Source organism: Erithacus rubecula (assembly GCF_903797595.1).
Source record: "Erithacus rubecula genome assembly, chromosome: 27".
Taxonomy (NCBI): domain Eukaryota; kingdom Metazoa; phylum Chordata; class Aves; order Passeriformes; family Muscicapidae; genus Erithacus; species Erithacus rubecula.
The window spans coordinates 5,133,917-5,157,004 of NC_136679.1; the positions used below are offsets into that span (position 1 = coordinate 5,133,917).

Below are 23,088 nucleotides of genomic sequence, written 5' to 3' on the forward strand. Positions count from 1 at the left end.
AGACTTCCATTTCCCATGGAGCTGAGGCAAGACCCCAGTTAATCCCAGTTCACTGCCCCTCGATGCCAGGGGGCATGGCTATTTGCAGGATCGAGCCATGCGCACAAGGAGCAGCTGTAGGGAATCTGGAATGGCTTTCCAGCCCCAAATCAAGGCAGTGTCGCTGTGCCGGCCGGAGCAGAGGAGAGGCAGGAGCCGGAGGTGCCTCCTGGGCAGGGCGGGGGTTTCGTGGTTTCTCGCCGTTCCTGGCAGAGCCGTTTGGGAGCTGTGGAAGCTGCGGCACTGCGGAGCGAGCCCCTTGCGGGCTGCACGGAGGCTGTGGGAGCCCGCCACCACTAGATGGTGGTGTCTGTACGTGCTCGGCCCAAGTTTTCCACCTCCTGGGCTGCAGAGTTATCATCTCCCATATTGGACAAGGACATTTGCCCCACGGAGGTTTCCAGGGAGTGGGGACACCCTGAAACCCATCCCCTGACACAGCTCCTACAGCAGTACTTAAGGCTCAGATTCTTTTGGCTGCTACTTTAATTCCTGGAAGTGCTGCTCTTTTTCTTTGGACCCCATCAACTCCTTTTGTAAACTTTTCTATTAATACACCCCAAAAATAAGCAAAGCGCTTCCAGTGCAGCCAAAGGTGACAAAAGTCTGATTCACAACCCAAAATGGGGTTTTCTAGATCTCTAGGGAATTTTTCTGAAATGAAACACATTTCCCCACTCATTCTAGGGAAGCAGGTCAGTGAAGTGCCAACACTCTCAATGGAAATCCACTTTCCAGAATGGAATCTCCAGGAGGTACTGAAGGACATGGCTGTGCATGGTGAGTACATCAGCACTTTGGGATAGTTCAGATCTGGAGCATCTGCTCCAGTCAGAGAAGTTTTGGAGAAGAAGAAAAGAAAGAGCTGGAATTAAAAAGCCAAAATGCTGCATTTCGTTCAGCACAAATCACAGAATAATTTAGGTTGTTGTATTTTGGGCTTCCCTTCTTCAAACATATTTGCTGAGAGAATTGGGATTGTTCAGCCTGGAGAAACAAAGCTTCAGAGTGACCTAATTGTGGCTTTGCAGTACCTGAAGGAACTGACAGGAAAGATGGAGAGATACTTTTTTACAAAGGCTTCAAGTCAGGGACAAGGGGGAATGGCTTCCCACTGACAGAGGGCAGGGTTAGATGGAATATTGGGAAGAAATTCTTCCCTGTGAAGGTGGGGAGGCCCTGACACAGGGTGCCCAGAGAAGCTGTGGCTGCCCCATCTCCAGAAGGGTTCAAGGCCAGGTGGGGCAGGGCTTGGAACAACTTGGTGTAGTGAAATATGTCCCTGCCCATGGCAGAGGGTGGAATCAGATAGTCTTTAAGATCCCTTCCAACCCCAACCATTCCATGACTCTATGATACCTCCCCACTGACTAACTCCACCTTCCCTCATAGCCCTGTGGACATGGTAACACCCATAATGTAGATTCCAGCTATGCCCTTAGCCAGTGAGGAGCTGCAGGAAGCCCAGGACACACCACAGGAGGGGACTCGCCTACTTGCTCTCTGCTCATCCCTGGCTTCTCCATCAGCAGCCCAGCTACAGGAGCACAGGGAGGTGCTGGGTCTCTGCAACTCTCTTTGGGTCACTCTGGTGTGGGACATGCCATGCACTCAGCCCAGCTTAAATTCTGTTTCTGCACTCCCCTTAACCTTGGGTTGAATTGTTGCTTTGCATTACATGGCAGAGAGGCACAGTGTGGGCTCGGTGTATCTCAGCAGTGCTTGGTGGAGCATTGAAGGAGGTGATTGTGATGAGCAGCCATAGAAAGGTAATTTAATCCTCCTTAGCCTCAGCATCCAACCCTACTGGGAGGGAGGGAGTTTCATTACAGTATTGTGGCTACATTTTTTCAGATCCTGAGATGGAAGGAGTGGGTGAAAGGCAAAGGAGTCACTATTATTATTATTATTATCATTAATTACCTCCTTTTGGCAAGTCTCTCTGTGCTGACTGCCAGCAGGCTGGGGAGCTTTCTAACACTTTCTTGTTACAGAAAGCACAACCATTGTGGATAATCTGGGCTTTGACCTGGTCACAGAGGAGACTCACTTGACCACAGAACCATGGGAGGTGTCAAGTCTGGATTATGTGGATGAAGTCTCTCCAGCTGCCCTTTTGCTGTCACTCCCACAGTCTGAATTCTCCATGGAGAGCTTGTCCCAGCTGCTGGCAACACTCCCTGCTCCACTCAAACATTTCCCAGGCACTTCCCTAGGGCACAAAGGTGACATCCAGGACCTCAACTCCATCCTGGGCCCCACTGCCAGAGGGGTTCACCTCTTCAGCAAAGAAAGCTGGAAGCCTTAGGACAGAGGAAGGTAAGGCTAGGTATCTAAAGTCCTTTTCCTTGGAGGAAACCTAGTAATCTTTGGAAACCAACAGATTAGTTGAAAGCCTTCTGCATGCCTGTACTGGTGCTTGTCAGATGACAAGGATGTGATGTTAACATGAGGCAGTTGATTCCCTTAGAATACTGCAGTGGTTCCCACCCACATGGGATAACCATGGAAGCAAGTCTCTGGTGGTGAGGGACTGATGGCTCCTCCAGCAGTAAAATCACCTTCCCCTGTCTCAGCAGAGTCTAATACCTTATTTTTCTACCTCCAGGTGCTGCAGAGGCATCCTGCTATGATGGGGATTTCTGCCCCTGGATTTAGTCCAGAGTCTCACTTTTTCCCTTTCTCCAGTTTGTTGCAGATGTTTCTGGATACAAGAGTCCAAGCTCTTCTCCTACCAGATGGGACACAGAAAGAGTCAACCTTACCTTTTCTGGCTAATGACAAACTGCAGGGAATTGTCCTCCCGATAACCAGCACTGTGAGAAATGGGGATGGATCCCCATAGCATAACTTGTCCAGATCTTCTCAAGGCTGCTGGGATCTCTGCTCCCTTTGAGCTCTGTGAAAGCAAGACAAGGCTCATCACAACCCTGACCACTCTCCTCCTCTTCAGACCATAGGAAAAGTTATTCAGTCAGCTTCAATCACCAGAGGAATCCTCCACCTCAAAGTATTTGGGAAATGGGTAGAGTTAGCAACTCTGCCCCGGGAGAATCCTATCAGATTATCAGATAAATTGCCTCTATGGGACAGAGAGGGAAGTTCCCCTCTCTGCTGGGGTATTTGTGCCTTATATAACAACATACACAAAACAGAGGGTGCCCAGATGAGATTTCCAGAAAAGCTTTATATCTGATTGCACATCCAGAAGCATCTGCACAGCTGCATCTGTTCTGCAAAGGCACTGCAGGAAGTGCTACCACGAGCATGTCACATCCCTGTGCAATGTAAACCCCCCAGGTACCAGGTTCCTCCAAAGCTGAGGGTGCAGTGGCTGGTGTTGAGTGGGGCTGGGCTGTTTCACAAGCCAATGTTGCCCTCTTTTGTCCTCTGGTTGCCACCCAGGGCACTCAGGGACTGCACCAGCCAGTGTGGATGGATGGATGGATGGATGGATGGATGGATGGATGGATGGATGGATGGATGGATGGATGGATGGATGATGGATGGATGATGGATGGATGGATGATAGATGGATGATGGATGATGGATGGATGATGGATGGATGATGGATGGATGATGGATGGATGATGAATGGATGGATGGATGGATGGATGGATGGATGGATGGATGGATGGATGGATGATGGATGGATGGATGGATGGATGGATGGATGGATGGATGGATGGATGATGAATGGATGGATGGATGGATGATGGATGATGGATGATGGATGGATGGATGATGGATGGATGATGGATGGATGGATGGATGGATGGATGGATGGATGGATGGATGGATGGATGGATGGATGGAGACTCCCTCAAGTGTTGCAGAAAGAAGGCTCACAGAATTTGGAAAGAAATGGGTCACCCTGTGCCTCCCTTTGCATGCTGTGAACAAAATTACAGAACCCCAGAATGGTTTATAGGGGACTTTAAAGACCATCCAGTCTCACCCCTGCCATGGGCAGAGGCACCTTCCACTGCCCCAAGGTGCTCCAAGTCCCATCCAGCCTGGCCTTGGACACTTCAGGGATCCAGAGGCAGCCACAGCTGCTCTGGGCACCCTGTGCCAGGGCCTACCCACCCTCACAGGGAAGAATTTCTTAGAATAGCCCATGTAAACCTGCCCCCTGTCAGTGTGAAGCCATTTCCCCTTGTCCTGTCACTCCAGGCCCTTTTAAATAGTCTCTCTCCATCTTTTTTACAGACTTCCCTCAGGTACTGGAAAGGGCCACAGTTAGGTCACCCCAGAGCTTCTCATCTCCATGCTGAACAATCCCAGTTCTCTCAGCCTTTCCTTGTACAAGAGGTGTTCTATCCTGATCATCCTGGTGGCCCCCTCAACTTTCCTCCTTCCTCCTTCATCTTCCCTCCCTCTTCCCAGAAGACCAAATAAATAAAGGGGTGCTGAGAAGATGGAACTGGACTCTGATTGGTGGTGCTGAGCAATAGGACAAGAGGCAACAGGCACAAACTGATGGCCAGGAAGTTCCACCTGAACAGGAGGCAGAGCTTTTTCATTGTGCAGTGATAAGTACTTGGAACAGGTTGCCCAGAAGTGTCGAGCTTTCATTGCTGGAGATACTCCAGAACTGTCTGGAGGCAGTCCTGGACAATCCATTCAAATCCTTTGAACCTGAACCATTAAGCCTCATTTTAAGAGGACAAGGGGAACAGGTTAGGTTTGAAAGAGCAGGGTTAGATGGGATTTGGGAAGAAATTCCTCCCCATGAAGGTGGGAGGCCCTGGCACTGGTTGCCCAAAGCAGCTGTGGCTGTCCCTGGATCCCTGAAAGCGTCCAAAGCGAGGCTGGACGGGGCATGGAGCAATCTGGGGTAGTGGAAGGTGTCCCTGCCATGGCAGGGCCTGAGACAGGATGGTCTTTAGGGTCCTTTCCCACCCAAATCATTCTGGGATTCTGTGCCGTGTACGCTGGAATGACCCTGCTGGAGCAGGAAGGCTGGACCACACAAATCCCCGCGCTCCCTTCCAGCCTGTGCAGTTCGGGGATCCCCGAAATGCGGGATGAGCTTCAGTGAAGGCCCTTTGGGGCCTTTGGCAGCGCCCCTGGGGCAGCGCCCGGCTGCGCGCTCTGCCACGTGACCGCCGCCCTCAGTCCTCCTTCGGGTCGGCCTGCGCGCCGCCGCTTCCGCTTCCGGTACGGCCTGGCCCGTCATGGCGGCGCCCAGCGAGGCGCAGCAGCGGCGGCCGTTCGGGCGGCGGCTCCTCACCGACCCAGCCCGGCTTTTCCAGCACAACGCCTGGTGCGTGAGGGCTGCCGCCGCTGCCCGCTCCGGACCCCCGCGAGCCGCCCAGGGTTGTGCTGCCCTGTGGTGCCGCCCCGCGCCTGGCGGTGGGCTGGGGTGGGGGTGGCCGGGGCGGGCTCGCCGTTCCTCTCCGGTGTGCGGTGTGTGTGGCCGAGCGCTGTGTCACGGGCCAGCCCCAGCCTGCGCTCTGCGCCGCCCGGGGCTCCGGCCGCCGTGACCGCCCTCCTCTCCGAGCGCGCCTCGAGAGACGCCACCAGGGCGGGGGTGGCCTGAGGGAGCGCTGGGTGGAGGGATGGCGGCCAGAGAGCGGCTGCAGGCCGGGCAGGGACCGCCATCCCTTGAGGGCAGGGACCGCCATCCCTTGAGGGCAGGGACCGCCATCCCCTGAGGGCAGGGACCGCCATCCCTTGAGGGCAGGGACCGCCATTCCCGGCCAAGGACTGCCATCCCCTGGCAGGGACCGTCATCCCCGGGCAGGGACCGTCATCCCCGGGCATGGACCGCCATCCCCGGGCAGGGACCGCCATTCCCTGAGGTCAGGGACCGCCATGCCCCAGGCAGGGACTGCCATCCCCGGGCAGGGACCGCCATCCCCTGAGGGCAGGGACCGCCATTCCCGGCCAAGGACTGCCATCCCCTGGCAGGGACCGCCATCCCCGGGCATGGACCGCCATTCTCTGAGGGCAGGGACCGCCATCTCCTGAGGGCAGGGACCGCCATTTTCCGGGCAGGGACCGCCATTCCCTGAGGGCAGGGACCGCCATTCCCTGAGGGCAGGGACCGCCATTCCCTGAGGTCAGGGACCGCCATGCCCCGGGCAGGGACTGCCATCCCCCGGCAGGCGCTGCCCTGTGCGGCCACTGCGGGACTGATCTGCAGGGGGTCCTGAGCTCCCTGCGGGGTTCTGAGCCTTGAGGACTGATCCCCTGAGGGCTCCTGAACCTTTGGCATTGATCCCCAGGATGAGCTGAACCTTCAGGACTGATCGACAGGGAGTTCTGAGCTGTTCTCAACCCCTCCTGAAGCACTAGCATTTCTCAGGCTCCTGTAGTCGTAGCAATTGTTTTCTTGTTGTGGTTAATAAAGGTCAATTACTTGCTGTCAGAAATCCATAACGTGACAGTCCTTCAGTGAGGTGAAGGTGTGCCAGGTGTGTGCTTGGAACAGGAGCTCTTTATTTGGACACAGAAATTGTTTTAAATTAAACATCCACATTCTCTTAATTTGCTGGGAACTGAAGTTGGTTTGCATTTTTGAGGTAAATAGATCCAATTTTGGTCTCTGGCTGCTATACCTTGTTAGGAATCAGGTGTGTTTAATTTGTAATTGAGTATTTATATGTGTCAGCCTGCCATTCCTTCTGGGACTATTCTGTACAAAAGGTATGTTACAAAAGCATATCCTTAGTTTTTCTGTAGAAATTCTTAGTACTGTGTTTTTTCACGGACTTAACATTTAAGCCTTTGTTTTGTGAGTTAAAATCAAAAGACTAATTACTTCTGAGACAAGAACTGCTTCTTGGGCCTTGTCTTCTGCTTTTCATTTACTTGTTTTAATGAAAAAAGGCCAAGTTAATCACTTTAATGACTGCATACCTGTGTGTGTGATTTGAAGTTATTAATAATTCTTAATGCTTTAAAGCTTCCTGCATATTTTTCTCATAATTTGATTTATTTTAAATTACCTTCCAAATAACCCAACTGCCTTTCTTGTTTTAACATGAGAAAGACAATGTAGTTATGTGCTGAGTGCCCTCATGGTTCTAGCAAGGACCTGTCCCTTTAAATTTGATGGAGCATCCAAAATGGGACAGATTTAGGATTCCTTTTGTTTGCAGTTCTGTTAGTTCCTTGAGGCCTAGGAGCTGCATGTGCAGACTAGGCCATTGTGCTGGTGCTGGGCTGGAATTGGGGATCACACCTGCACCCCTGTCCATTTGGAGAGCTCTCCAGACCTTTCCCTTTCCCTCTGTCTTTGTCCTACCATGCTTAGCTCTAGTTCCTCTTATTTTTCACAACAGGGATAATGTGGAATGGTCAGAAGAGCAGGAAGCCAGTGCCAGGAGTAAAGTTGAAGAGAACAGCTCACAGCTATTGCCACAACATAAACAAGGTACTTTTGGACAGTGTCCTCATATGAGTCTTGGCTTTGTGCCAGGAGTGGAACAGTCTGGCCAGGGCCACATCAGAACATCATCAGTTCCTCCCTTCCCCCTCTCCCAGTCACTCAGAAGGCATTAACATGTGTTTGATAATGAGAAATTGAGGATTAGGAACCTTTCTGCTTTTTACCTCTCTGTGACTCTTCCACCCTCAGTAGTGACTCCTCCTGTTTGGGGAGAGTCAGATTGAGTTGAGCTTCTTTGTCATGTTGTGTGATAAATACTTGCTAGTATTCATTGTCAACAAGCCTCTTTGAGTGTAGAGTTGTTGCCTCTTCTTATTTTTGCTCTTTAAAGCTCAATTGCTAGTTGCCTGTCTCTTTTTACTAGCTTGTTGTGGAGAGAGCCCTGGTCCAAGCTGATTTTTTCTTTAAAGGATCTGATAAAGTACTGTGCATATCTGTCTCTTCAGAGTGAACAAACTGCATGAGAACAGTATCATCAGAGAAAGAAAAAATATTTTATCTTGATTGTTTATCCTCAGATGACAGCAAAGGAATTCCAAAGTTTTTATTTTATTTGATATAAAGGATATTTATAAATCCAAAATGCAGAGCTTTGTCTCTGAATCAAGCTCAAGGTGCTCAATTCTGCAGTTAAGTCATGGTTGGAACCCATTCTGAGATGGTTAATAATGCATTTAGGACTTGCCTAGACTTGGTCCAGTCCCTCAAATGATGGGGAAATGGTTCTTTCATGTGATAAGAAGCTTGTCTGATGACGGTCTTGTCATAGCCTGACAAGCTCTAGGGTAGATGTGCTCCTTTTGTTCAAATTAAATCAAGTGTGTCACCCATAGGACGATGCTGAGCACTACTGGAACTATTGAGACACTTCCATATAGCTTCCAGTTGTGTTCACAATAGCAAATTTAATTACACCAAAGAGTAGCCCTCCTAATTTCTTGGACTGCTAGAAGTATCCAGCAGTTTTCCATTGTGATGCCCATTGTGTTGAGTTCATTTTAAAATCTGGTTAGCATTAAAGGAGTCTGTCTGTCATACTTTGAGAACCTATATACAACTAGGAAAATGTGGAGCAATTTGCTATTGGAGCAGTTTGTCAGAGCTCTATGATGTATTTCCCAGACTGAACAATGGAGCTCAGTCAAATGTTGATGGTTGCTATTCACTGGGAAGCATGTAGAGACAATGGGATGGCTGGAAAGTAGAGAAAGCAACCCAGGCAAATGTGCCTGAAGGGTCTGGTAGTTTGAGAATCAGGATGATCTAAGGAGGAGAACAAAGGCAGAGTATTGGTCATTATAGCTGTGTTATTCTGTGGACTTCTTGGGGATGTCAGTATTTGTTCTGAACAAGGAGGGAAACTCTGTGAGTATGTGGAAGATGTCTTCTGGCTGGGAAAAGAAAGATAAAGAAGTCCAAGTTTCTTGATTTCCTTTTGAGGCTCCATAATTACCCCCCTTCCAATTCAGGAGGTCCCTGATTCTCTTCTGGTTGTGATGCACAGTTACTTTTGTTTGCTCTTCTTTTGCAGAGTGAAGGGGTGAGTATGGGCTTGGCTTTGGGGGTGTGCTTACAAAGGTGAGCAGGAAATCAGGTGTCCTTATCAGGAAAGTCTCTGGAGTATTCTGGCTTGCACAGTGATGGCACTGTGAGCTAATACCCCAAAAAGGGCTTGAAACAAGTATGATGTGAACTTTTCTGGCTTGAAGTCTTACTGAAAAATTAACATGATCATATTTTCGCTGAAATCTGTTTCCAGTATGATCTTTGTCAGCTGGTTCTTGATATTTTGTATTTATATTGTTACTGATCCTTTATTCAGTGCTTTGAAAACACCAGGCTCCAAGGTAAATGAGCTTTAAATAAAGCTTCCCCACATGTGGTTTGGAGTATAACAGTCCTTCAAAAGCATCCAACAGAATTTCATACTACTGTAACAAAGGAAGAGCAAAAGGTTTTGTTCATCAGTGTACTGTGGCACAAATATGGGCTATCCAAAATGGCAGGGCTGGGCTGGAATTTTGTCCCAGCATCTCAGGTAAACATTCCACTGCAGTCAGGCAGTCATGAGATTCTTGAAGATGAGCAGGAATTTGTATTTTTGTTAGGTAAAAGAGTGTTTCAGCCCCAGAAGCCTTGCATATTCCTGCTAGTACATAGGAGAAAGAGTTCAGGACAGAGTGTGGCAGGGTTTAGATCAATAACACTTCTTCCTGCATCAGCAGTCATTGACTTCTTCCATGCCAGTAGTGACCTGACCTGGTGCTGCTGACTGTGACCTGCTGTGAGATCGTGGCACAAACATACTGCTTTTGTCTAATATCAGACATTCAGGTTTCCTTTACTTTGAGGTTTAAGTACTGGGCTTCTTAAAAGGAGAAAATCCTTGTAGTTGAGGTAGAGAGATTATTTTTATATATAGCTCTTTGTGCTGCAGGGATAGATCCTACTAAAAAAAGATATATGACTGATAAGTGCTTCTTTGTTAAAACTATTTTTGTCTATATTTGGCTGAGGCTACTTATTTTTCTAGGTGTTCTGGGTTCACTTTAGTGTCTTACTTTGAAACAGTTTTACATTCTTCAGGAAGACTTATAAATAAACATCAGTTCAGCTAATAATGCCCTCCAATCATTTTTATTTAGTAATGCACTTGTTGCCGTGCAAAGATGGTTGGAATGCAATTGGGGTTGCTGGCTGTGGATGCTAATGTCTCTAGGTGATTCCAAGCATAGGATGCTATAATTAGATTGCAATTCCCAGGACAGAGGACTTATCACTTTGATGAAGTCATAGTTGCTTGGTTTTGTAGCTTCCCGTGGAAGAAATAGTTCCCTTGGACTGTACTTGAAATCTTTGAGTGTGTGGAATTAAGTTTGCAGGTGACTCAAATTTTGCTTGATTGTGATTTTTTTTTTTTTTTTTTTTGTAAGAGGTATTCAGTTCCCTGTAATACTCATCTTGCTCCTGGAATGACCCATTTGCTGTGAAAGTGCTGCTGCTCAAATTAATTCTGTCTTTAGCCTGTCCACTTTAGCTCTCCACTGGTACTTTAATCAGTGGTCACTGTTGACTCCCCTCTTTTGATTTAGTTCATAAGTGTATGATGCTCTGACACACACAGAACTGTGGAAAGCAAACTTATCTGGACTGGACTTCAGCAAAATGTGGAAAACATGCTGTCCTGTTACCTGAAGGATTGCATAAATTCTAACTGAGCTTCCTGCTTCACTTGGAGAGTTGATTCATTTTTCTTTCTCCACCTGAAAATAGGAGCAATGTGTTGGACAGGAGCTCTCAGCTTCAGGCAGCCCTCACAAAATTCCTTAGGAGTTGTGCTTGATGCTTAATGTCACCAGGCTCCAAATTAATTGTTCAGTGAATGGAACAAGTTAGTGTTAGAGATGGAAGTAAAACCAGATTACTTCATTACAGTCTCCTTCAAAGAGACTTTTTCTGTTGCCAGCTTCCTTTAAATCCTACCAGGAGAGAGAGTTTTCTCTCTCTTCCCTTTTTAAGTCCTAACAAAATGACTGTAAAGACACAGAATGAGTGTTTATGTGGGATTGCAAATTTAAATAAAGGTGATTCTCAGTGAATATTCTCACTTATTACAGCAGGATGGTGCTTAGTTATCTGCAGTGATCTCTCTCTGGACTGATTAAACCCTGAGACCTTCTGATTTGATGCTTGCTGATGTTTTTGCTTGTTTTCACAGAGGAATATGAGGTGAATGCTAAGAAATACTGGGATGACTTCTATAAAATCCACGAAAATGGCTTCTTCAAGGACAGGCACTGGCTGTTCACTGAATTTCCTGAGCTGGCACCTAACAGGAATTCAAGCCAAAATGGAGATTCTGTGCATGGATTTAGTAACACAGAAGAATCCAACAATGAAGGGTTGGGAAGCTGTGGAAATGGCCATTGCTCTTTGGAAACCAGGACAGAGAGTCAGTTAAACCTGATACAAAGGCTGCCTGGCAGCCACACAGAGAAGTTGACTGCACGGGAAGGCAGTGAGCTGAGTCAGTGTGATGGGGATTACCCAGGATCTGCTGCATCTTACCGTATATTAGAGGTAAGAGCTGTAAATGAAAGTCACACATCAAAGCTTCCCTTGTGTCAGTGTGACTGGGACATAAAAATGTGTATCACTGTCAAACAGCAAGGGAGCAGATGATTGCCTTCAGTCAGTAAAATGCAAAAATCAGAGGGCAGTTTAAAACTGAGCTAAATCTGTTGAGATTCTTTTGGTTCAGACTCTGAATTGGCAGAGCACAAGGACTATAAGAAGTTTTTCCAAGTTTAAAAGTCAACTATTGCTATCAGATGTTCAAACAAGCATTTAAAAGTCTTCTTTTGAAGAAGTTGATTCTTCTACTCTGTATAAAGCTTTCTGTGGTGTCCTGGTTTAGGGCAAATTTGGAGGAAACTTCCAAAAGGATCTCTAGAACCCAGATTCAAGCAGCCCCTCCCCCTCCTGGTTCAGGAAAATATTTCCTCTGAGAAAAGTGGAAAAAAACTTGTTTATTAACAAGCAAAGTATTCACAAGCATAAAAAATGGATAATATTAATAAAACCTCTCACTGTTCTGAAAAGATGGCAAATTCAGGAAGTTCTTGTCATGGGGTGTAGCTCAGCTTACTCAGTCTCTTACAGTCCCTCCAACACTGGCAAATGCAGCGTCCCAGGCCCTGGTGGGCCACAGGTGTGAGCTCACAGGTGTTTTTCTGGGTTTTTAGTCTAGAGCAGTGCCAGTCATATCCAAGAAAAAGAAAAGTCCAGGGAACTTGTCTACCTCAGCTAGCTAAAAAAAAACCTAACTAAAAAGTGAAGGAGAGCTCTCTCCCACTGTCTGTGCTGCAGACAGCACAGTCTGTGAGAAGGAATGCAGGGAGGGGAGCAAGCGCACTTTGTAAAAACACTGCGTGCTTCTCTCCCCCTTCACTCTCAGAACCAGTCTTAAAGGTGCAGATCTTAATAGTCAGCTGAACAGAGCAGACAACTGGGGATACAAGCATCATATAGTCACCCTAGGCCACCTTGTCTTTTATCTTCTGTGTGTTTGTGCTGACTCCTGTTTGCCTTGGGAGGTATGAAACAAAGCAATGAGGCCAAGAGTGTAACAATGCTCTTGGGTTAGTTCCTTAGGGCCCTTGTGATAGTACAGGCTTTGTCCCAGAGAAGTTTTTGGAAGTTACAGATGTTGGACTGCTAACAGCTGGTTGTAACCTTTTGCTCTGCCACCTCTAGTTTTTCACTGTAGATATTATTGGATTTGTTTAATTCTTAGTATTATATGGAAGTCCTGCTCTTCCAGAGAGAGTTAGTATGAACTGTCTGATTTTTGAATTTAATCTGACACTTTTAAGATTTCGTCAGACTTCAGTGTTCTCAACATGCCTTTCCTATCTCACCTGAGCCCTTTAACTAACATCTGTCACTGCAAACCCTCTGTGGGTTTTTTTCTGCTCAATCTGTTTCAATTTTACTGATTCTTTAAACATTCAGAGGCCAGTTTCCCAAAGCCAGTTGTGTGAGCTGTCATCTCTTTAAATGAGAAGAAGCAGAAGGAGTAATTAGAGTAAAGCAAACTTAACTTCTCTGTTGCTCTGATTTTGTATGGAAGTGAATGTAACTCATCCATGGGCTTTGCCAGTGCTTCAGTGACTCATACTGGTTGCTATGCTTAGGATTCCAGCAAAAACAGCTTTCAAAAGTGTAACAATATATAGTTTATTATTAAGATTTTGACAATAACTTGCTTAGTTTTTTCCCCACACACGTAATTCTGTTCCTTAGACCTTAACATGCTTGGATCTTGCAGGGACACCTAAGAATGGTCACTGCCATGCTCAGCTTTACTCATAAGTTGCTCTTCATTCCATGGCTTTAGAGAGATGACTGAAAATTATCTGCATGGATGTGCTGAAGGAATTATTTTCACTATATACATCTGCTCTGTTTATACAGGTGGGCTGTGGGGCTGGGAATACAGTCTTCCCGATTTTACAAACCAACAAGTAAGTAGTGACAAGACAACAGGAAATGGCTTCGTGCTGCCAGAGGGCAGGTATAAATGGGATATTGGGAAGGAATTGTTCCCTGTGAGGGTGGGGAAGCCCTGGCAAGTGTTCCCCAGAGAAACTGTGGCTGCCCCATTCCTGGAAGTGTTCAAGGCCAGGTTGGACAGGGTTTGAAGCACCTTGGTCTAGTGGAAGGTGTCGCTGCCCATGGCAGGGTTAGACTGGATGATCTTTATTGTTCCTCTCAACCCAAACCATTCTGGGATTCTGTGAAGTAATTCTCAGTAGGCTGCATGGAACTGCATGAGATAGCAGCCTCTGAAAAACAATTGAAAAAATGTTCCATATGTTCCTAGCTTAGACAATCTCAGAGAAAAGCCAAATGCAAATGGTGTCTTTGCCATCTGCAGCTTCAGGTTATTGTGTTTTGAGCTTGGAAGCCTTTGGTTTTAGATGCAGAAGGGAAAGGAAGCAGCAAGTTCCATATGAAAATAGTGGGCTTAAAGGAGCAATGGAATCCACCAGATTTTGCACAGAAACTAAAGCCCAGGATTTCTGGGCTTTGTGTGTTTGAAATGCTCCTTAATTCCTTGATATAAATGATGAGTTTCTTTAATTTATTGCAGTGACCCAGGCCTGTTTGTTTATTGCTGTGATTTCTCTACAACAGCTGTGGATCTCGTCCAGGTAATTTAAGTGGTGACTTACGAAAATGTGAGAAGTATTTGGGGCCAGTTGCCCATTAATACAAATCTATCCCAGCTCCCAATGGCTCTCTGTCTGTGCTGGCAGCTTTCTGGTTTTAGCCAGCCCTAGTGCTGACCCTTGCACTGGGAAATCTGGAGCATGAGCCATCAAAGATTGTAGAAATCAGGGAAGTAAAAGTTCTCAAAATGTCACATTTTGCAAAGCACACATTGCAGCAAACAAGTCAGCCAGATTTTCTTCCCCTGTGGTTGGCAGTACTTTTCTCAATACAGTGTTCTTTTAGCTGAGTAACTTGAAAACAAACTTGAACCTTGAAAACATTCAGGCTGTTTTTTAAAGGAACTGAAGCTAGTTTTGGTTTCTATGTGTGTTAGTGTCACCACAGTTCTGGGAGCATGATCTGATTGCTTCTGCATAGGCAGCTGAGGAGGGATCATATTTGTGGATCAGGAGGCTGGGATTTAGTCAAAGGACAAATACCACTAATAAATTTCAGGTCAAGGCAGAATTGAGAATATATGAAGTATCAAATGCAATCAGTACTCTCTGAGATGAGAGGGGAGCATAGCACCAGAGTCAGCATCCATTTCCTCCTCTGGATGTGACAAGCACTGTTTGTAGAGGTTTCTGCAATCTGTAGCAGCAGCTTTAGAAAAATATGCAACTTCTAAAAAATGTCTAAATCAGATTTTTAATTTTTAGCTTTAGACAACCAAGTTTGAATGTTAGGGTATAGGGAATATCTGCTTGTAGGTGAAATGAATATTGATTTCAGTAATGCAGAGAGGTGCCCTGACACTCTCACTTAAGTAAAGGTTTCCAGTTTATCAGCATAAATCTCTCACTTCTTACCACTGTTAGTGGAACTCTGACCTTAAAATTGCAATAAACTCTGAATACAGTTTGGCAGTTTTTTACAGTGCTGATTGTCTGATTGTAACAAGATCAAAGCTCTTTGTAGATCTCCAGTGTGTAAGTATTTTTTCACATTTCACACCTATTCCTTTGAGAACAGCTATGTCAGACTAAGAAGCATACCTGTCACAGAAGTCCAGTGAGGCTGAAACAAGTCTCTGAATACACCTCTTGATAACGTGAAAGTTAAAATACTCCATGTAATACTAATAATCCAAATAGTCCAGCTGATACTGAGATCAGGATCTGCTGCTAATGCTGTTAATTTCTCTCTCAAATACAGAACAATGCAGAATATGATACTTCTCGCTGCTTTGCATTTGTCCATGACCTGTGCAATGACCAAAGCCCTTTCCCAATGCCAGAGGAGAGTCTTGACATTGTTATTCTTATTTTTGTCCTCTCAGCAATTCTCCCAGAGAAGTAAGTTTTTATAATTCCTTCTGATTGCAGAAGATCATTCTTCTAAAACCAGAGTTCTTTAATAATCTCCTATTAAGGAAAATTAAAGTTTGTTCTGTTTGTGGTCCAGTTTTCCCTAAAGCCTCAGAAAATTAAATTTGTAGGTATTTGCTATTGCTGTTACAACCAAGGACAGAGGACAGGGTGATTTTTAACTGGCTGCACATGATTGTTGCTGGGCTCACTGTTCTGAGCCCCAGCCACACTGAGCACTCACTTTGGAAAGTATTCTGCTGGATTTTCAGGCTCAGGTTAGTCGAATTTCTGACATGGGAAGTGGCAAGAAGGAAGGGTTCAGGTTCAGAAAAAAGGTAAGAAAAGTGCTGTGGTCTTAGTGTCATAATTGTTACAACCTACACTACTCTCTTTTTTGGTTCTTTTTAGTTTTACTTCACAGCACTTGTCTTCACATTCACTGGCTACTTGTTTTACAGAATCCAGTGGAGATGCTTTTGTAATCAGTAAGAGAGAACAGTTAATCCCTGCTGTGGCAGGATGGTATCCTTGTAGGAAATAAAGCAAAATTGGGGAATGTCAAAAAATAGAGGCCAAATAAAATCAACCTGCCTGACTCTGGAAGAGCTCAGAATGCTGCTGGCATTGGGTAGCTCTTTATATGAAGTTGAAACATGTAGAGCTTTATTCCATCTTTTTGGAAGGAAGCAAGCATGATTTTGCAGAGTGTTGAGTGCTCCTGGTTTGTTTCTCTCTCAGGATGCAGTGCATTGTGAGCAGACTGAGTCGCCTTCTGAAACCTGGGGGAATGATCTTGTTACGAGATTACGGTCGTTACGATCTCGCCCAACTTCGGTTTAAGAAAGGTATTTCCTTTCCCCTGGGAACTCTTGCCCCATCACTAGTAGATTCTGATTCTCTGGAGCTGTGTCTGCCCTGTTTGGAGGCATCTCATTAATTCCCTTAATTCCCCAAAGCACAGTGTGTGCTGGAGAAGGGCCTGTTGTTGGATGGCAATTGTTGGGTTTTTAAGTGATCACTGGTAACTGTTTGTATCTGTCTTCCTTTTAGGTCAATGTCTGTCTGATAACTTCTATGTGAGAGGTGATGGCACTAGAGTTTACTTCTTCACACAAGGTAGGAGGCCAGAAACATGCCTTTGACTACAGAAAAACATCTCTCTGACTCTCCTCACTTCTTGTCCCTGTGCCCTCCAGATTGGCCACTAGATCTTTCCAGCCTCTTTCTTGGAGCACTGTGGAATGTTAAGTATCTCCCAATTAAACAGTGACCTGGGCTTGTCAGCTCTTGGTGCAAGCATGGAATGATCAATTCCTTAGTGGAAAGTCCTTTAAGAGGAAGACTGTTGTGTTTGCTACCCTGGGAGGGGTGGGATTGGAGGAGCTCTCCTTGTATGTTGGCTGCAGATGATGGAGGGAGATGGAAACCACTTAGAAGAACCTCTCTTAATTTTCCTGCTCTCCTATAAGGAAGTCAAAAGGGTGTGGTGCAGCATGGAGCTGAGGCAGCCCCTCCAGTTTTGCTGCTGTTTGGCATTAGCAACAGTTTTTCTCCCAGTTTACAACCAGCTGTGCCTCCAGTCCCTCCTCTACAGACCTCTGTGCACAGTTCTAGAGCAGTGGCACAACTGAACTGTTCCCCACTGCACAAGTCTTGTTTTGCACAACAAAATTAGTGTTTAATGTATGTTTGGTGAATACCTCACAATAGAAAGCATCTGATAAAGGAGCACAAGCTGAGACCTGTCAGGCTTTTCCTACAGAAACTCCAGACAAACCACATGCTCTGGAAGTAAGCTCTGCTGCTCAGTAGGACTGGGGCAATGTGAGACTTAATTTGCTTGGTCAGGAATACCTGCCAATGGAATCGTTGAAGCCTCGAGGGCTCTTAGTGCTTTAATTGGGGCCCAACAGGGTGTGTATTAAAGGGATTTTTTTTCCCAAATTTAACCTTAATGAATCCCATTCCCCTCCAGCCTAGGCAGACAGATCTTACTGACACTATTGAAAAGCACAGGTCTGATCCTGTTCTTTGCTCTTGTGGACTGAAATTCCTCTGGACAGGGGGAAGGAATGGCTCTGTCCCAGCTTGCCAGAAGATGCTCCTTAATTGATTACTAGAAGCAGTACCCATATTTGAAACTGCTGCTGTTTTCTTTGTCAGGGCTCTGTAGTTCTATATATACTTCAAATAATTCTTTCCTTCTTTACTAGAAGGGAGGCTTGAGATGATGTTAAACTCCCCTAGTAAAGTAGTTAAGTCTTGTTCGATCATTTCCCTTGTCAGGGTGAGGCTGTGGGTTTCCTCTGGCTCATCTTTCAGCTTAGCTTAGCCCTCAGTGTCAGTGGGTATCAGTTAAAGGAGAAAAAAAAAAAAAAAAGCTATGGTCTCCTCAGTCTCCTTCTTTTTGCTTCCAGATGAATTAGATCATCTGTTCACCACAGCTGGGCTGGAGAAAATCCAGAATCTCATTGATCGGCGATTGCAGGTGAACCGTGGGAAGCAGATGACGATGTATCGGGTGTGGATCCAGTGCAAGTACTGCAAACCCACTGCACTGCAGCCATGAGGCATGTGGACTTTAGGCTGAAGCCTCTTTGTCAACTCCTGGTGCCATGTGTGTGATGCAATTCTGCACACCCAGGACCTCTGTGCCTTGTACCATGCCTGACATCAGTTCAAGTGAGTTTTGCTAAGAACAAGTGCCCTGAGAGTACTGCAAGCAGTATTTTAGAATCACAGAATATACTAAGTTGGGAAGGACCCATGAAGATCAAGCCCAACTCCTAGCCCTGCACGGGACACCCCAACAATCCCACCCCATGCCTGAGAGCATTTTCCAAACACTTGTTGAATTCTGGAAACCTTGGGGCCGTGGCCAATTCCTGAGGAACCTGTTCAGTGCCAAACCACTCTTTGTGGGAAGAACCTTTTCTTGATATCCAGCCTAACCCTCCCTGGACACAGCTTCAGCCATTTCCTCGAGTCCTGTGCCTGGAGTGAAGAGATTGGTTCCTGCCCCTCCACTGTCCCTTAGGAGGATGTTGAAGATCCCAGTGAGGTCTGATCTTAGTCTCCTCCAGTTGAACAGACCAAGTGCCCTCAGCCACTACTCATACAGCTTCCCCTCAAGGCCTTTCACCATTCTCATGGTCTCCTCTGGTCTCTAGTGGCTTAATGTCTTTTTTATATTGCGGTGCCCAAAACTGCCCCCAGCACTTGAGGTGAGGCTGCCCCAAAGCAGAGGAGAACAATCCCCTGCCTGACCAGGAATGCTTTACCTGATGCCCCCAGGACACAGATGTCCCTCCTGGCTGCCAGGGCACTGCTGACTCATGTTCAACTTGCCTCGGACCAGGACTCCCAAGTCCCTTCCAGCAGCTCCAGCCTCATTCCCCAGTCCATCCACACATCCAGGGTTGCCCCTCCCCATGTGCAGAATCCAGTACTTTCCTTTGTTGAATTTCCCATGACTGGTGATTGCCCATTTCTCTGATTTGTCAAGGTCCTTTGCAGGCCCTTTCTGCCCCTGAGAGACTCACAGCTCCTCCCAGTTTAGTGCAGACAGCAAACTTACTTAGTATTCCTTTAAGTCCTGCACCCAAGTCATTAATGTGGATGTTGAAGAGCACAGGCTTGAGAAGGGAGCCCTGTAAATGTCATGCTACTGGTCCGAGTTTTAAGAATTATCTATGGTTTTAACCAAAGAGATGGTCATGATGTTTTACAGCAGCTGAGCAGGTTGAATAGCAACTTGCTCATACTCTGGATTTCCACATGAAACAGGAGAGCTATGACCTTATCTCTGTCTTGTGTATTCTTGTATTGGGAACAAACATGCAAAGGATAAATCTGCTCTTCTCTGCTACTGCTCACTGATCTGAATCCCTTGGCCAGTTTATCTCATGCAGCTGTTTCCTAGTCATTCAGGTGTGTGCCAATCTGTGAGTTAAAATACATTGATCTGAGGCTATATGAGTCTCTCTGTGCCAGCTTTCCCTGGATGCCTCAAGTTGTGAAGATAACCTGTGGAGAAAGCAGATGATGTAGTGCTCTGCTCAATGTCCACAGGGATGTCCTCCCAGCTATTACACAATAGCTGAGGTGCTGTAAATTCCTCTCGGGCAGAGTTCAGGTTTTCAAAATTTTACTGCTGGTGCCAGTTTTGGAGCACCTTCAGAGTGCAGCAGATCAGGAGCAGCTAACAGGACCAGGGTTTATAAACAATTACCTGCTTTTTCTACTGGCTGCAGCTCTCAGGTCACAAACTGCCCTCTCATGGTGATGTGCTAAATCCAAGCAGATGAGACACTTTGTGAAAGCGATCTTTCAGATCAGAAAGATCTGAAATCTTCAGGATGTTTCATTTTTGCATTCATGGTTAATTTCTTAGAGGAAGCCAACACTGTGGCTTTCAGAAGGTATTTCCCTGTCTTTGACAGCAAATACCTTTTATCTCAGCCTGTTTTCTTCTGTTATTTTTAGGGTGTGGTGAGACAGGTATTAGAATAAGTTTTACACTTTTCAGTGGTGGCTTGATTCATATAAATCAGGCTTCAAAAATGTCATGTGCTTGTGTGAGCCTGTGCCACCATTAGGGAACTGCAGTTTTCTTCTCCCGTTGCAAGTCTCACTAGTGCTTGCCCATTAATTGAAGAAGGAAAAGCCTTGCCTGGCATCTCTTGCCTTATTTTGATTCATGAAGCATCAAGCTGTATTGTGTGTATCTGCTGGCTGAAGCACAGTTCCCCGTATTTTGTTGGCCAGAGACTTGTATTTGGAGCTTGACATAGCCACCTCTAGAGCCACATAGATTGTGAAATAACTGTTGTGTTGAACCAGAGGAGAGAGGGTGTGCTAGTTTGAAAACAAACCAACAGGAGATCCCAGGTCAGAACGACAATTTAATAGAAAAATTAAAATAAAGGCAGGAAACACTGGCTTAACCTGACAGAGTCAGGATACAACCTGACACCCTGTTGGTCAGGATGTTGGCAGCTGTCCAATTAGATGATGACTGCAGTCCTCTTAAAGTGATAGATATGCTTCTGTTGAAGTAGTGATCCTGTAGAAGAGTCTTCCTCTGAAGGTCCAGTGGTGGCCACCTAGCTCTTGTCCTCTGAGAATCCAGTAGTAAGGCTGCCTGTGGTGTTCCAAACCTCAGATTCTATCCAGGTAGGGATGCTTGGTTCCTCCTCCTGGGTGGAGCATTTCACAATGGGATGATGTAACATTATGAGTCGTGCAGTAAGGCCTTGATGGCTGATTAGCAGAGATGTATTCCCCAGAGGCAGTTATCAGGGGTGTGTCATGGAAGAGATAAAGAACACTGCCCAGCCAACTGGTTTTAATATCTTATGAATGTGGTGCTAGAATACATACTTCTGGTTAAATCCTACATTGCCACCCAAGATAAGGGGAAAAAGCTGAGGAAATGTCATTGCTGTTTTTGGAGAGTCTGCAGGAGCCCCGGAGAGATGGACCAGAAACACCCTGATTTGGGAAGCATTGGAAGAGCAGTACTTGCTGCTGGGCATGTAGCAGCATGCTAACTTCCATGTTACTGTGTCATCCTGCAGGTATTGCTTGCATATTGCAGGTATTTGTCTGCTACCTGAAGGCTTCTGGGTCAGGACATTTCAGCCTTCCCTGGGAAAGGGAACCCGGGAATCCATTCACACCACACAGGCTGCAGTGCTGGAGCAATGGAAACGCTCATTGCTTTTTTCTTTTAAATAATGTTAAATCAAATCAAACTGGGGAGGGGGAGGGAGGCGGGGGGGTGGGGACTGGGAGTCAAATAACTGAGAAGATAATTCTTGTTCACTTGGTGGTAGTGTATTTTCTAAAGGGCCAAGAACTTTTCCAGCATCTGCAAATGAAACAGGAGATGATAAAGCATGTCCCTTCTGAAGCACTTTTGGTTTCTGCTGCACACAAGCCTGACCCACCCCAGAAGCTCTGCAGTTGCGCTGCTAAACCTACGAAATCTGGTTCCCTGGCAAGGCTGAGGCCTCAGGCAAGGTCTAGGCAAAACACAGCTGAAGTCCCTAGGACCAGGTGAACAAGCTGAAGTCTCCTCAGCTTATCCAGGCACAGAGTCAGGCTTAGCAAGAGCCATGTGAGCATTGGACCTGACAGGACTTGTGTAACCACCTCAGTGACAGGCCCAGGTGCTACTGGGGCCTCAAGCAGTTTCCTGGGGTACTTTCTCTCTTGGTCCCTGATGACCTCCTCCTGGGATACCTTTATTTCCCTGTATAGTCTCTGACTCTAGCCCAGCTATTAGGGCTGGAGGCTTCACTTAACCTGGTGATTTTATGCAGAAAGAAAATCTGACCCGATTGTTTAGGAACTAAATAACACTGGAAAAACAACAAATAGCAAGCTGAACAGTTTGTACTGAACAAACTAGGAAAGATGGTACAGAGAGGCTTGTTCCATGCATGAGGGCAAATGGAGAAAAAGCAGGTGTTAGGGCATGGCAGGGGTGTTTATAAACTTGGAGGAGGGGAGGAATTAGGGTGGAGTTTAGGGAGGGGGTCCAGTAAAGAAGGGCAGTTAGGAATATTAACATGGTTGCAGCAAAAAGGAACCAATGATAAGGGAAGCAGAGAACTTTCTGGCAATGATGAACATATTGGAACTGGAGGATTTTGGGGGTGGTTTTTTACTCATCCCTATTGCAGGGGTTTTCCCATGGCCTTAAGCTGTGGTCCTCTCCACTTCTATTGGAGCTAATCCCAACATCCCTGTAAGAAAAATTATTGGGGTTCACAATCAGCATAATTAGTGTGAATTAAAGAGATTTGAAAAATGCCTTATTAATCATCCAAAGGTTTGTAAGCAGTGCAGAAAAATATGTTTTTAATTATAAACATGATTTATGTAAAGTTGATGGACTCCCCTTTAAATTCTAACTCCTGATTTGGAGAAAAGGAAGGCTTATTTGTTTGTGCTTTGAAAGCTATATCCCAGTTGCCTGGTTTTAACTTGGGCTTCAAGCAAAGGCTTGCAGCCCTGTTAGCCTGGAGCCATTGAAGTGGCTCTTTGCCTTTCTTAGCTCATAGTTCTGCTGGAGTATTTAAGCAGTCACTAAGCAGGGCGCATGCTGGGCAGATGTGCTTTTGTTTCCTGTCCTCTTGGTGGTGTTCAGAAAGCAGCAAGTTAATGGTGTTGAATTGAGCCAGGCCTCCTACAGACAGATACTGTTTGAGCTTCCTTAACTAATCCCTGTCAGCTCCTGTTCCCTGCGAAGCTGCTGCTCTCCTGCCACTCCAGGCCTTGCCTCCCACGCACCTCTGCTCAGGTACCTTGATCCTGACCTGCAGCAGCTCCTGCCATTCCCACCTTGGGCCTGCTGAGCAGGCTGGGTTGCTCAAGCTTTCCAGCACATTCAAAGGAAATCTCCAAATTTACTTTTACCGTGCTGAAAAGACAGGTTGTGTCAGAATTTTGGGGGGGTTTTCCCCTCTTCCTTCTTGGCAGAGTAATGTTAACTCTAAAGCCTTTCTTAGCATTTCTGCTCTGGTTTTGTTCCCAGCATTCCAAGTCTTGCGG

At 46.2% G+C, this 23,088-nt stretch overlaps 1 protein-coding gene across 2 annotated transcripts; it reads left to right on the forward strand.

Moving 5' to 3' along the window:
- The first annotated feature begins 235 nt into the window (after window positions 1-235).
- On the forward strand, window positions 236-20,115 carry LOC306812805 (tRNA N(3)-cytidine methyltransferase METTL2-like). Of its 2 annotated transcripts, none has more exons than XM_079327676.1 (9): window positions 236-819; window positions 7,332-7,423; window positions 11,157-11,518; window positions 13,415-13,464; window positions 14,094-14,154; window positions 15,374-15,513; window positions 16,267-16,373; window positions 16,579-16,644; window positions 17,946-20,115. In XM_079327676.1, the coding sequence occupies exons 1-9, from the start codon at window positions 779-781 to the stop codon at window positions 18,095-18,097; spliced, it is 1,071 nt and encodes a 356-aa protein (XP_079183802.1). In that variant the 5' UTR covers window positions 236-778; the 3' UTR covers window positions 18,098-20,115. The 2 variants fall into 2 exon arrangements, with proteins under 2 accessions (XP_079183802.1, XP_079183801.1); XM_079327675.1 differs by lacking the exon at window positions 236-819 and adding an exon at window positions 5,176-5,308.
- The last annotated feature ends 2,973 nt before the right edge of the window (window positions 20,116-23,088 follow it).

Excerpts from the sequence above, each read along its gene's own strand:
- LOC306812805 (XM_079327675.1), top strand. The coding sequence starts at position 5,220 with ATGGCGGCGCCCAGCGAGGCGCAGCAGCGGCGGCCGTTCGGGCGGCGG. Across the intron at positions 14,155-15,373 it reads CAGCTGTGGATCTCGTCCAG|AACAATGCAGAATATGATAC; the intron begins GTAATTTAAGTG and ends TCTCAAATACAG. Across the intron at positions 15,514-16,266 it reads TCAGCAATTCTCCCAGAGAA|GATGCAGTGCATTGTGAGCA; the intron begins GTAAGTTTTTAT and ends TTTCTCTCTCAG.